This window comes from Sipha flava, unplaced genomic scaffold, assembly GCF_003268045.1.
Source record: "Sipha flava isolate LNK unplaced genomic scaffold, YSA_version1 290_pilon_pilon, whole genome shotgun sequence".
NCBI classification, from domain to species: domain Eukaryota; kingdom Metazoa; phylum Arthropoda; class Insecta; order Hemiptera; family Aphididae; genus Sipha; species Sipha flava.
Genome location: NW_020272961.1, coordinates 312,258 through 326,197, shown reverse-complemented (window position 1 = coordinate 326,197; position 13,940 = coordinate 312,258). Strand labels below are relative to the sequence as shown.

Here is a 13,940-nt window from a genome sequence, read left to right as displayed (position 1 = left end):
TTTTTTTTACATCAAATATCTTGAAACATTTAAATCATTTGATTAAAATTAACTATTAATAATGAACTTCTAATAAATTGTTCTCATAAATGTAAAATATTATTCAATTTAAATTAATAAATCTCATTTTGTTTCATTATATTCAAATTTTAATACATTTATTTTTATGTTTCTTTTTCAGAAATTGGATTTTTTTTTTGGATCGACCCAAATCAATTTTCCTCCGGGAGCCGGGGATCCCCTTTTCATTTCTACTTCTGTACTCTACACTTTGAATATTTTATGGTAAAAAAATCAAATTCATCTAATTTACATATTGTATCTTAATAAATCTGATATGTTTCTTTCAGAACTTGGATTTTCCTTAGTTTCTATATAAACAGAGTGTCCTTCTTCGAGAGCCGGGTAACCACTTATAATAATATTTGTTGAATTCTATACATTAAATGTTTAATGGAATAAAAATCAAATTCTTTTAATTTACATCAATTATCTTGAAACTTTTATATCATTTGATTAAATTTAACTAATAATTAATAAAACTAATAAGTATGTTATGTTTCTTTTTAAATTTTTGATTTTTTATCGTTTCAATCTAAAGGAGTTGTCCTTGGAGAGCCGGGTAATCACTTATTTTACCACACAACGATATGAAGTAAAATGATCAATACTTTTCGCTGGATAGTGTATCGGTCCTTTTGTTTGAATTTTTTTATTTGATTCGATATCAAGTATAAATATTGATAATTTTCTTTCTATAGTCACTCAAATCGGTCCTTTCATTTTGATATTTTACTCATATTGGTATTTTCATTCGATTCGATACCAAGTATAAGTATGTTTACTTTTCTTTGATACTACGTCCTTAGAGATAAGCACTTGAACACTTTTCACCATAGATAATAATGAATTTTATTATCTATGCCCTTCACACCACTCACCGTGTTCTTATCATTGTGTTCCGTGGTAGATGTTGATCATGAAGTTGGCCCCGGTTCCGAAAGCTGGTATCGGAAACGAAAAAACCGCTCCATCATTTTATCTTTATAATATTATGGTGTATGTTTATCGTAAGCATTACATCGCGTTATTATAATTGTTTCAAACGGAAACCGTTCGTCTTCTTTATTTTTCTGTTCGAACCAGCTCGTCCACTTCTTACCTCGCCGCAATGGAGACCGTTATCGGCATCAAATTTAACGACTTCGTGCTCATCGCCACGGACATGACGGCCGCACACAGCATAATGGTCATGAAAGACGGTGAGTCGTATATATTGTCTACACGTCTGGGCACGTCGGTTTTCCTGTAACACATCATTCACGCCCTAATCCCGTCCTCTTGGTATAGTATCTACTTTCAGCGAATCGTTGGAACCACTTCCGTGCAAACATGAATGACGGCCTCTCGTCTAAACTCTTCTAGAGACTTCTTCGTTGGGTCGTTGTACTAGCACTTTCAACCGTCGTTCAAGCAAACTCGTCGTTCCTTCCATTTAGTACATCCATAACACATCTCGATTGTTTAAAATGAGCCTTTTATTAAAATGGAACTGTCATGAAAATCAAAATTTGGCCATATTTGTTACATATTTATTGATTCTAGTTCTAGTGCTTCTTAACCTAAATCAAATTAAACTATTTTCTTAACACTTGCAGTTTGATGTTAATTAAACTAAATTATTATAAAGTAGTAGTATGATACAATTTAGAAGTTGTGGGTATTGTATTTAATCAATACTATAGTTTGTGTTTGTATTATCTTGTGGATAACTTTTTGATTGATTTTTTAGATGAAGACAAGACTTACAACATCACTGACAACGTGGTAATGGGTGTTACTGGTGAGGCAGGTGATGTACCTAGGTTTGCTGAGTATATTACACAAAATGTCAAATTATACCGCATGCGCAATGGATACGATCTGTCTATTCCAGCCATTGCAACATTCACTCGTAAAACTGTTGCTGAACACCTTAGAAGCCAAGTAATTGATTTTGAGTTTGTACCCACCTCTATTCTTGGATTTTGTTTTTAATCAATGACGAAAAAACATTGTTAACAAATGTATAATATTAAATATATTTGTTATAAATTGTATATGTAAAAAAAGAAATATAATTTGACATACTCTTTTTTTTTTTTTTATGTAGAGTCCTTATCAAGTAAACTTCATGCTTGGAGGATATGAACCCAAAGATAAGCAATCATACTTATACTTTATTGATTATTTGGGAGCCCAAGTTGATGTTCCATATGGTGCTCACGGATATGGTGGTATGATGACAATTACAGTTATGGACCGTTACTACAAAGCAGGTAATTAATACTTCATGGCTAAAATAAATAGTTACTTGAATAGAAATTATTACTGCTATTTTAATTTTCAGATGCAAATTATCAAGAAGCATACGATCTACTGAAAAAATGCATTTTAGAAGTTCAAAAGCGTTGCATCATTAACATGCCTAAATTTAAAGTTAAATTGTCATATGCTGGAGGTATTCAAGAATTGCCAGCAATTACCAAGGATAATATTGAACAAAATATTATTGTTAATGTAAAAGAATAAATATATTCTGACATTTACTTCTTTCTAAATGTATTTATATATATTTTTTTTTAATGTATATTATAAATTAAATTAATTGAAATATAAACATGCTACTGGTAAATTGTTTAATGATTACATTATTGGCTTATTTCATACTAACCTTTTTATCTATTGCTTCAGAAAAGGCTCAGTTGCGTATTACTGATATTATTACTTCTATCAATATTTTTAAAACCTTTTGTGCAATAATATAGCAAATTATGTCTAATGATTTATTTGTTATTATATAGAATTATTGTTAACTATAATCTATTATAATATTGTGTGAAGCTATAAATGTGTTATAGTGGTCAATTTTAAGAAATTTGAAAAGTGGTGACCCATAAAGTAGTTAAATATGCCATATCTTAGAAATTCAATAATACTCTTAGTTATAATGTATCTTAAAATAAAGCTAAATATATACATTTTTAATGGAGTAATATTATTTCTATAATAATTGTCTAAAAGTGGTTAACTAAGGCCTAATATTATATTTTATCTTATTTTTACTTGTAATGTATCACAATACTCAATAGTTTTGTATTATAGTCCTGAAATACCTACTCAAGGTTAAGGTAAATTGTGATTTTATTAAACACTGTATAAGACTATCAGGGTTTATTACCAATAAACACTCGCATCGATTTTGAATAGGGGAAAGTTATTGATGAAGAAGCATGGGTTTTTGAATTATATGAAAATCAGCAAGTTATTAGGAAAATTAGTTTTTATGATTGATCATTAAAAAAAATTGATTATGTTTTTCTTGTTGGATTATTTATTTTTTCGTACAATTTTGGATTAATTATACACTAAAGATCATTAGGCATCAATTTTGAGAGAATCGAAAAATGACTTAAAGATTTCCATATTCCATGACTATATTTATACTTAAGCGTTTCAAATTTCGATCCGACTAAACATTATATATTATTTTTAGTGCACATATAGCATATAACCGAAAGTTTGGTTACAGAAAGCAGAAATTTAACAGCAGAAAATCTATATGCTGTTTTCGAATAACTTCGCTGACATTTAATATTTAATAGTTATTAATATTTGATTGCTATTGCGTGATTTTGAGTTATAAAAAGACTACTGAAAGCCTGTTCAGCAAATCTGTGTAGATTTATAGTCTGGAGATACAATAATCAAAGAGAATCGAAACTAGACTGTAAATTAATATGAGTACTTATTGTTTGTACAAGAAAAAAGATGGTTGGATACTATTGTGAATGATATGAGGGCTGTTGGTGTGTGCATAGGGATGTAGAAAATCAAAATGGGTAGAGGCTTAGGATAAGGGTGGCCAACCCCAAATAGTCGGGAGAAAAACGAAGAAGATTTATTATTAGTACAGTAGAAGCTATTTTATTGTTTAATTATTATTTTACAACGTTAAATTGAAGTATTATGTTTAAAATATGTTTGTAGAAAATACTAGTCTAGAATTAACCGGCCTCTCCAGAGATATTTCAATATTTTGTATCAGATAAATTACTATTTCGTTGTGAAAAAAATTTAGGCTGAAAAAAGCGCACACATCGTACATTGAAATGATGTTTATTTTTATTTATTTATACTATAATAGGTTAGATTAGGTTAGGTTACATATTACGGTTACTATTAGAATCAATATATACCTAAGTATTAAATGCAATATTTCATAGTTATTCAAAAAATGGAACACGTATGTATCTAATCAAGATAACTCAAAACGGTTTTCGACCGTAAAAACATGTTTTTGAAAATATATTTTCTTGTTACACTTAAACATAAGTACATTTCAAATGAATCAGTGTTGTAGTTTTGGCTATACGCTAATTAGGCAGTGAGTGAGTTGTGTGCAGTATTTAATTTGTAAATATTATTAAGATTTTATAGATTATACAGTTGGGTTTAATATTTTTTAATAGGAAATATTATTTATCACTGCAGTAAACAATTTACATTTAGAAATATTGTTATACATTGCGAATGCCGGATACTATAAAGTACAATATAAATTAATCAACAATGAATTGATGGAAAAAATATGAATTGGATGCGTATATATTGACGTAATTCTATAATTTTACAATATTATTTTTTCAAAATGTTCAACAATTACAGCCATACGTATAGTTATAGTTAATGTAAAGGAGAAAAAAAATGTTCAATTGTCAATCGGTATACAATTTAATGTAATGTACACATAAATAGCTATTATAGATAATTTTACTTGCATTTTTAAACATTGTTTTCAATTAGGTCATAAATACGGAGTTTTTCATCGCATTGTTAATATTCTTGAATAAAATATACATTGCGACCATGAGTCAATAAACATATTTAATATATAGTTTTTGTATTTTTTAACGTGTACAAAACAATAGCATTTGTGTAATATTGTTTGAGCGGTAATTTTTTTTTCTTTTTTAACATTACACATTTGTAAATATACGGATCGAATTATAATAATATTATTATTTATAATTTTTAATCAGTCGATCGTTTTAACTAGTGGTATGATATAAATTCAGATTCTAAAAAATTTGAAATTCACAAATTTTGAAACCTGAAACGGGAATTTTTTAAATCCGAATTTTGTATTCTTACACTTAATTGAATTTAAATATTTAAACCTACATTTTCTAATGGTTTTAATATTTTGTTAATTGTATTAGATGATTAGAAGTACAATTCTACTTGTGACTAATTTTTGTATTTCATAGATACCCTTACTAAAAACAAGTGTTAATTTAATTAAAAAGAAAAATCAATCTATTAATAATAAGTTATTACGACCATATTATATGAATGAGTAAAATTATTCTAATTCAAAGTTTCAAAATCTGAAATCCAGGTTTATGTTATAGCAAAATTTGAAGTTTAAAATCTGAAAATCGAACTTTGAATTTTAAATTCTAAAAATCGGTATTTTCAAACTTCATTAAGCTCGAATTTTTCCCATCGTTATTAGGTTGGTAACATAATATACTCGTATATATTAAAAATAAAATGATCGTAAAATCGTTTGTACACTGAATTTTACGATATACCTATATAAAAACAATACGACATAACATTTAGTTTTTAAACGATTTCTACAGTAATTAAATTTTTTAGTCGTGTAGTTGACGGAAGAAGAGTGGAAAACTATCCGAGTTCTGTTCGAGAGACTCGCAACAGAACACATTATTCCGATTAATAATCAATTATACAGTTGTATATTATATTTTACGCGTACATGTGAGTGTACAAAATTGGTAATTGTATAATGTATTAGAATAATATTATTAATATTTAAACTAATATTCGATCTACGTATCATTATTGATAATGTTAGAAAATTAAACATTAACCCCCACCCACACTTAAAAGTTAAAACATCGATCGCCAATGTAACATAATTTTATTCGTCCCGATAAGTATTTTATCGAGCGTGTGCCATTATTGTTGGTCAGCATGGGCGCGCGCACAGGGTCAGCAAGAGCACACCCTACTGCTCCTAGATTGTTTAAATAGTTTTGTAAGGGTCGAACAGTCCATGCTGGGCTACCGTGTGACGTTCGGTAAAAATAAGTCAAGGGGTAGACGTAATATTTTACAAAAGATGTCATCAATAAAGGTCAGTTTTAAAAACGTAATATAAACAGTCATACCTAACCGTTCGTGTGAAAAAATTGGCCGGTAAAAATATTCGCTACTCCCGACCTGAAATTCAGCGCTAACCTACAACGGCCACTGATATACTTGTTGCGTTTCTAATGTTGATATCATCAATATTATTGTTTAGTGCGAGAATGAGATATAGGTTTTTATTTTCACACGCGCGTTATATAACATTATTATATACGTAGTATATGTACTCTGTGGCTGATATTGTAATATTTATTGTTTTATATATGTTTTATTGACTGTTGAATATTACAATATTCAATATTCCGCAGCCTAATCTCTTCTTAAAATTGACCTCGCGCATGATAAGCTGTTTCATTTAATATGTCTTATCTGTTGTGCATACAAATATACGATGTTCGTAAATTCTGTGTACAACGCATAAAAGATGCGCACAAAAAGTCCGTCAAACCTAATAAAAATAACCTGTGCACCTGGTGAGATGCTTTGATTTATGTATGCACTATCGCTGTTCCCCTTTTGCCGCAATACGCCACGGGCCGTTCGGTACACCGTTGATCGGTTAAACGTTTAAATATAAATACGATTTCACAATACACTTGCATGGATACCGCCTAGTACACAAAACACACACATTGTCTCAATCAGTGGCGTGTGCAGGAATTTGGTGTAGAGGGGGGGGGTCATACAAAAAATGTATTATTTTCAGTCTTTATTCTTTATTATTTTACAAAAAAAAATTCCATCAAGGCGGGAATTCATCCTTCTGGCTTTTATACTAAATTCATCAATAATTTGTTCTGTAGATAATTGGAATGTCTCGATGTATGTTCATTAACGCAAACCATTTAACCGTGACTGTCGGTCGTGCATCTTAAATACGTTTTTAAACGTTTAAGACTGAAAAAAAAAAGAAAAAAAAAGCCCATGTGGTGATATATGCTCCATTATTCCCCTCTGCGCACGCCGCTGGTCTCAAGGCTAATTTCGCGCGCGGAATCGCACCTATCGTACGGGGTGGGCACTGCGACGCGTGGCTTGTGGCTTATTTTCTACCCGAACAAAGGATTATTTTCCGTGCGAAGAATTTCCCCCGACGACCTTTATCCGTACTAACCGAGTGCGTATACTCGTAATATATGTGTTATCTGTTCGGTATTCGTGTAATACGCGCAATGCACGTAATATGCGTTAAATACTTCAATGTACATACTACCTCGCGAAACGATAATACTAAATAATAATAATAATAATAACCGTTTCTCATAATCATACGGAACACGAATATGCCCGAATAACAAATGGAACGATGAAATAATTAAACATTATGTAGGTTTGTAGTATTTTCATGTCGCATTTGGACCGTCGAACGAAAATAATATTCGTACAGGTACACCTAACCAGCTTTAATTCCGTACTAGTGGGCGCCGTGGTCGTGGTTTTCAAACAACCGTCCTGACCTATACGGATACAACTTTTTGCTCTTCTCAAACACACCACTGAAAATAATGCACACATTATACTCTATAACATGTACCTAACACGAAGTTTATACTATGTTATAAATTACATTATACACAAATACACAGTGCATTATACATTTATACATGCAGTGGTCATGCTTCTATGAAGGACTTGAACTCCGCGGTGTCCGTAAAGGGTATGTATGGATTTTTATAGGTTATTAGATTCATAGAACATTTTAATACTAAACGGATTATATGTTGTTGCTGAAAAAAAAATATATCTTCGTAATTTGAATGCGACAAAACGTAGACAGCCTCAGCATTTTTCGACTGAATGACCGGTAAAAAATATATATATCAGGCCCTATTTTTATGTGCAACACGAATGTACAAGTGTGCACTACGGTTTTAACGTGTATGCACTACGGTCTACAAAACAAAAATTAAATAATAAGCCAACTACTAGGAAATATGAGTATTATTGAATTTTTTAAAATTTAATGCATATATTATGTATATTATATATATATTATGTATGTAATATATTCCTTATTCTTAAATAGTAGCGAGACTAAATTTTCATTTAAATCAATAAAATCAAGTGTGCAGTCCGAAATTGTATAAATAATAGGGCCTGAAATATATCGCTGGATGTAATAGTACGTCATTACTATGAAAAATGATTCACTTCATTGTATAAATATTACAATATCTTACGTCCGAACATCGATCGTACCGACCGATTTTCAGTCAAAAATACACTTATTATTTTCTGTGCAACATATCCGATCGATGTAATAAATTTAATATCTACATTATGTACTATATTTACTTATAGAATAAAAATTCTGAAAACTGATTTGAATTTAGTACACGAAAACTTATTTGCATTTCGTAAAAATTAATTTCTAGGTATCCGTTTTTATTTAATTTTCTAAAAAAAAATATTGTAATTAAAAAAAGTGCACAAGCTCAACCGTTCTGAAGTATTGAACGGGAACGTAGCCAAAGGGAGTGGATGACATGAGAGTTATAGAAGGCCCATATAAGAAAAATTAATGGCTTCTATCTGGTCCATCGGTAAATAAATGATTAGAATAAAAATATAACTAAAATCTGTTATTTGTACTTTTATAACATGGAAGGGAAACTCGAATTAACTATAGGGCTAATTTATGGAACTTCAAAATCTGGCTGGCCGGAGTAAAGAAAGGAAAAATAAAAAAAGGTCATTAAAATTGACAATTAACATTTATTTTATATAATTTAATCAGTGCCGTAACTAGAGGATGGCGAATGGGTAGTTGCCAAGTAAGGGGCGCATTTAAGCTAGATTAAAATTGATTTATTTACATAAAATAAGTGCCAAAATAAAATTCACCAAGGGCACCACGGAGGGTAGTTACGGCACTCGAACCAAACAACATAATAAGAACCTATAGGTACCTATAGCTACGTTAGCTAAGCCAATACGGGATATACTGTATATATATTTGTATATTATATTTAATCGTTGAATACATTTAACTGCAGTTCAATACTAAAGAAAAATATAATACCTACATTTTACAATCAAAGTGATAGAATGAAATACCGATAAACGATAAAATGCTATAAAGTCATTTGAAAATGTAACACGGTTCACATAAAAAAAAAAAATACGCGGATCGGATTCGGTTTGCGGGCCCCCAGTTGTCCATCCCTTCTATATGTTTAAAACAATATTTTAACGTAAACATACACATTATATAAAACACAAGCGTTCAGCAATCGAACCATATATTTTCGTATCACACCGTACCTACGTATTTAAATATGTATTCATAATTTATAACAACTTTTTTTTTGTTTATACTCTTAGATGTATATGTTACCTTAATATCACGATCATGCAAATATATTAAATAAATAATGAATATAATGCACATAACAATATTTGATTCGTTTGCATTATGATTATTTTTATGTGATGCTGTGGCGGGTAAGAACATTAGCGACTGTACGTGGTTGGATTATACGCGCATTACGCAGACAAATGTCGTACCGTCGAAACTATAAAAAAAAAATCGCTTTTGCGAGTATAATATCTCATATAACACGATGCGGTACGATGCCGTTGCAGCCTATGCGACGTGCATTAGTCGAATTATAGCTGCCCATTCAGGCGCGGTTTCAGAGATTCACCAGAGGGGAGAGGGCATTTTAAGTATTAACTGATAATATTGGTTTCCCCAAACTAGTACTGAGACACAGAGTCCGAATACGCTACTATATTATGATACACGCCTCATAATACGGTTTTTCAGGCAAAATAAAATTGTTGGATTGGTATCTAATTGAACAATCGGGATTATACAGTTCGCGAGGAGAAAAATGTATTAAAAAAATTTTAATTTTTGAAAATCCCGGGTGGGCCATGTCCTCAGTGCCCTCCCCCCTCGGAGCTGCACCTGTGCCCGTCGGTATGTAACGTTTGGATTATTGCATCGAATCGATTGAAAAACGAAAACTACGACCGTCACACCGATACGTCGGTGACATTACAACCGGGGAGGGTCCGGTACCCGAGACGATCGATCGACATATTATTAGATCGTAATAATCCCGCGGACGGCATACATAATACCAAGTGCAGCGCCTATTCAGACGGACAGTACACCGTAAATACGTTTGCAATCCGCACTGCAGGCGAACAGTAAACCGCGACCGCGTATCAACCAACGTTGCAAGCGGCGTGGGCGAGGGCGTGGGCGGCGGCGAGACGACTTCAACGCGATTTCGCGAGATCCCGTGTAAACGTTGCGCGCGGAACGAAAACAATTATTTTTCCAACGGCGATCGTAGAAAGAGCGGATAGAAAAAAAAAAATACGTTTATAATTACGTTTCGCCGAATTCACGTGCGGCGCACGTAGTAATCCGCGCAGTGGCTGCCAGAGCGATACACCGCCGCGGTCGCAGGCCCGTGGCGCGGCAGCGGCGCCAGATAAGCGTGTCGACGGTTCCGCGTCCGCTATGTGTCGACACTGCGCGACCGGCGGACCAATGGCGGCGCCGCAAAGTGACGTACTTTCCGAAAATAACGCGATGACTCATCGCCGACCACGTCGGGGGGCCCAGAACCGTTTGCCGTTCGCCGTTCATTCATTCGCGTTCCGTGTGCCTTTCCGTCGTGGCGTCGCCCGCGCACACCGATTATTTCTGTCTCCGGTCGCCCGTCGCTCGGATTTTATTTTTCTGGTTTTTTTTTTTTTCAATTTTTCTTCGCCACCGTTCGCGCGCGTCTTGTTTGTTATCACATCGCCGTTGTACTGTCGTCATCGTTCGTATCATTTGCTTATCAATTATTATCTGGTATCGTTTTTCTGCGGAATCCTTTTTTTTTTTTTTTTTGAAAACAGTTCCCTCCTTTGGACTCGGCTGTGGTGTGCCAAATATTTTCACTAATACATATTTACAAACTTACAAATTCACACGCACCTTCTGAGGGACGAGAGGACACGGAACGACTGGACCCAGTCGATCGCGCTATATCGCGTGTACGTACGAAAAAATGGTAAATAACTCGTCCAACAGTATGATGTTGGACGAAGCATTTTACGATGATCGGGTGATCCCCAAAGTCGAGACCCAGACAAACGAGGTGAACTTTCTAAAGAGGCCTATGACATTGGACCTTAATTCGTGTAACCAGGACAACTCCGGCAAGAAACCCAAGTATTTGCAGGTGCAGTTGACGTCGCCCGACCTGCACATGCTCAAGCTGAGCTCGCCCGAGTTGGAACGGTTTTATTTGGCACAGCAGACAGCTCTAGGCCACATCAATACACCTACGCCTTCCCTGTTCCCCAAGTCTGTTACCGAGGAACAAGAGATGTATGTGCAGCCGTTCGTAGAAGCCCTTAACAGCTTGCACAACAACGATTCAAACAGTGCCAACCGAGTGGAAATACCATTGACCAGCAGCGGTAGCAATTCCTCCGAGTACAAGTCTGAACCCCAATATTCTGTATTGATGCCTTCAAACGATTTCTCCAACATCATACCTCACCATATCATCAAAGAAGAACCACAAACTGTACCGAGTGTGACATCTTCGTCTCCACCCATGTCACCAATCAACATGGAGTCTCAAGAAAAAATCAAACTTGAAAGGAAAAGACAGAGAAATCGAGTGGCTGCATCCAAATGTCGCCGAAGGAAATTAGAACGCATTGCCAAGCTCGAAGACAAAGTAAAAGTACTGAAAAATGAAAATACCGAACTCACCACAGTATTGAACAGACTCTTGGAACAAATAAGTCAATTAAAACAAACCGTTGTTGAACACATGCATAGTGGTTGTGAGTTTGCAATGAATACACTGTGACCTGTAAGTTGATAAAACTTTCTACTTAATTTTTCTTTGTTGTGAAGTAAATATTTATGTAAAACAAGAGTGCGAACATTAATGATTATTAAAATATGACAAACATTTTTAATGATGTACCCAATAAAATTATTTAATATCTAAGTAATTAACTAACTTTTAGTGTACCTATCTAATATCTAGTACTTATAAGCCTAAAAGAGACCCCTTTTAAAATGTTTTTGAGTTAAAAATGTTAGTTTGATAACATTTTCTACTATTGTTTGTCCAATCATACCAATAGGTACTTACTTTTTTTGTTGTTATAAGTAAATCTATGTCTTAAAATGAACCAACTAAAAATTAATATTTGTTTTTGATAGTATTTAATTTAGTTTTTATAAACAAAACATTTTTAACAGAAAATTAATTTACTTATGTTTCAAATGGATTAATCGGTATTCAGGTGTAACCCAAAATATAAGTACTATCAGTATAATATATTATTATATATTAATAACCATTTGTTTTTACTTTACAGTTAATAACGAACACAGTTGAATTCATTGAAAACATCCTGAATTTGGATGCTACTTCCTGCCTGTCTGTGAGTTTTTCTTATTTTTTCTACACAATTTTTAATAAACCAATAAATTGCTTCAAAAATTGCTCAATTTCTTTGTAGCCTTTTTTAATATATTTTTATAACTATAATTTTATATTATGATACAAAATTCTTTTACAAAATATTTTTTTCATTAAATTGTAATAAATTTAAAATCAAAACAATAATTTTTTACTTGTGTTTTACAAACGTGCAATTACTAGGTAATCAAACTTTTTACTGTGCTATTTTTTAATATTTTTTATTTAACTATATACAATGTTATTATTGTTCATTATAGATAATATATGGATTATATTATATAATTAACTATAAACTTATTTAAATTAAACTAGCAGCAACAGAATAATTCTGCACCTGATGCCTTTTAATTGTACGAAAGCCATAAAATATATGTGTTATGCTCAAAATGTTAAGAGTATTTAAGATTTTCTAGGATATTTATACAAAAAATTTTAACATACATAAATATTTTTATATTTTCTACAAATGTTAAATGAATTCTATGAAGAAATTGTTATGTGAAAAAACCAGTGTTGCCTTTTATATGTATATTTCAAGTTTATCTTCTTCACCATTATAAATTTATATTTAACGTGCCAATTAAAGGCTACTTGTTTATAATGCAATAACTTAACTGATATTTTAAGCTTTTACCAGACAATAATAGGCCAAAGTTAATTAGATGTAATTTTTGTAAATCCCATATCTATATATTTATATTGTATATTATTGAATAATATTAATTTGTATTGATGAGACTTTAAAAAACTGGTCTTGTTGTGATTTATTGATCCCTCCGCTCTTATTGCAGACAACTCGAAGTTGATAAGTCATGTTCCTAGGTGCTCTAGAGTGTAACAAAGCAATTCTTTTTAATGTAATGTTTTTAAAATCCAATATTAAAATATTTAAAATCGTAATATTTTTTTGATTCTATAATATTATATTATTTATAAAATTGAATATTTTATTTATATTAAGTATGATTAAGTGTAAAATTATTGTGTGAAAATGATTATTGTGATTTTAAGATAATTGTAATTTTAAGGCTTTGTGTGATTTTTTGACTCTAAGTGATGTTTTATTTATAAAAAAATTTTATTAAAATTATTTTATAAAAAAACAACACCTGGCTCGATTTTTTTTTTCTCTCTCTCTCTCTCATTGCTACCACCATCCTGCTTCCTCTTTTTCCCGTCCACGTCCACCTGGCCCAAAACCTTTATGATGTGAATATTATTGTTAGTAGGGGTGGTGTCATGAAAGTAACGATCAACTCTCCT

The 13,940-nt window shown here is 32.1% G+C and overlaps 2 protein-coding genes across 2 annotated transcripts; both read left to right on the top strand.

Moving 5' to 3' along the window:
- Positions 1-1,171: 1,171 nt before the first annotated feature.
- On the top strand, positions 1,172-2,607 carry LOC112685765 (proteasome subunit beta type-2). The gene is made up of 4 exons (XM_025557743.1): positions 1,172-1,262; positions 1,793-1,986; positions 2,153-2,318; positions 2,390-2,607. Exons 1-4 carry the CDS (start codon positions 1,172-1,174, stop codon positions 2,569-2,571), a joined length of 633 nt encoding a protein of 210 aa, XP_025413528.1. The 3' UTR covers positions 2,572-2,607.
- Positions 2,608-10,803: 8,196 nt separating this feature from the next.
- LOC112685776 (transcription factor AP-1) lies at positions 10,804-13,586 on the top strand. The gene is made up of 2 exons (XM_025557759.1): positions 10,804-12,053; positions 12,571-13,586. The coding sequence occupies exon 1, from the start codon at positions 11,235-11,237 to the stop codon at positions 12,048-12,050; it is 816 nt and encodes a 271-aa protein (XP_025413544.1). The 5' UTR covers positions 10,804-11,234; the 3' UTR covers positions 12,051-12,053; positions 12,571-13,586.
- The last annotated feature ends 354 nt before the right edge of the window (positions 13,587-13,940 follow it).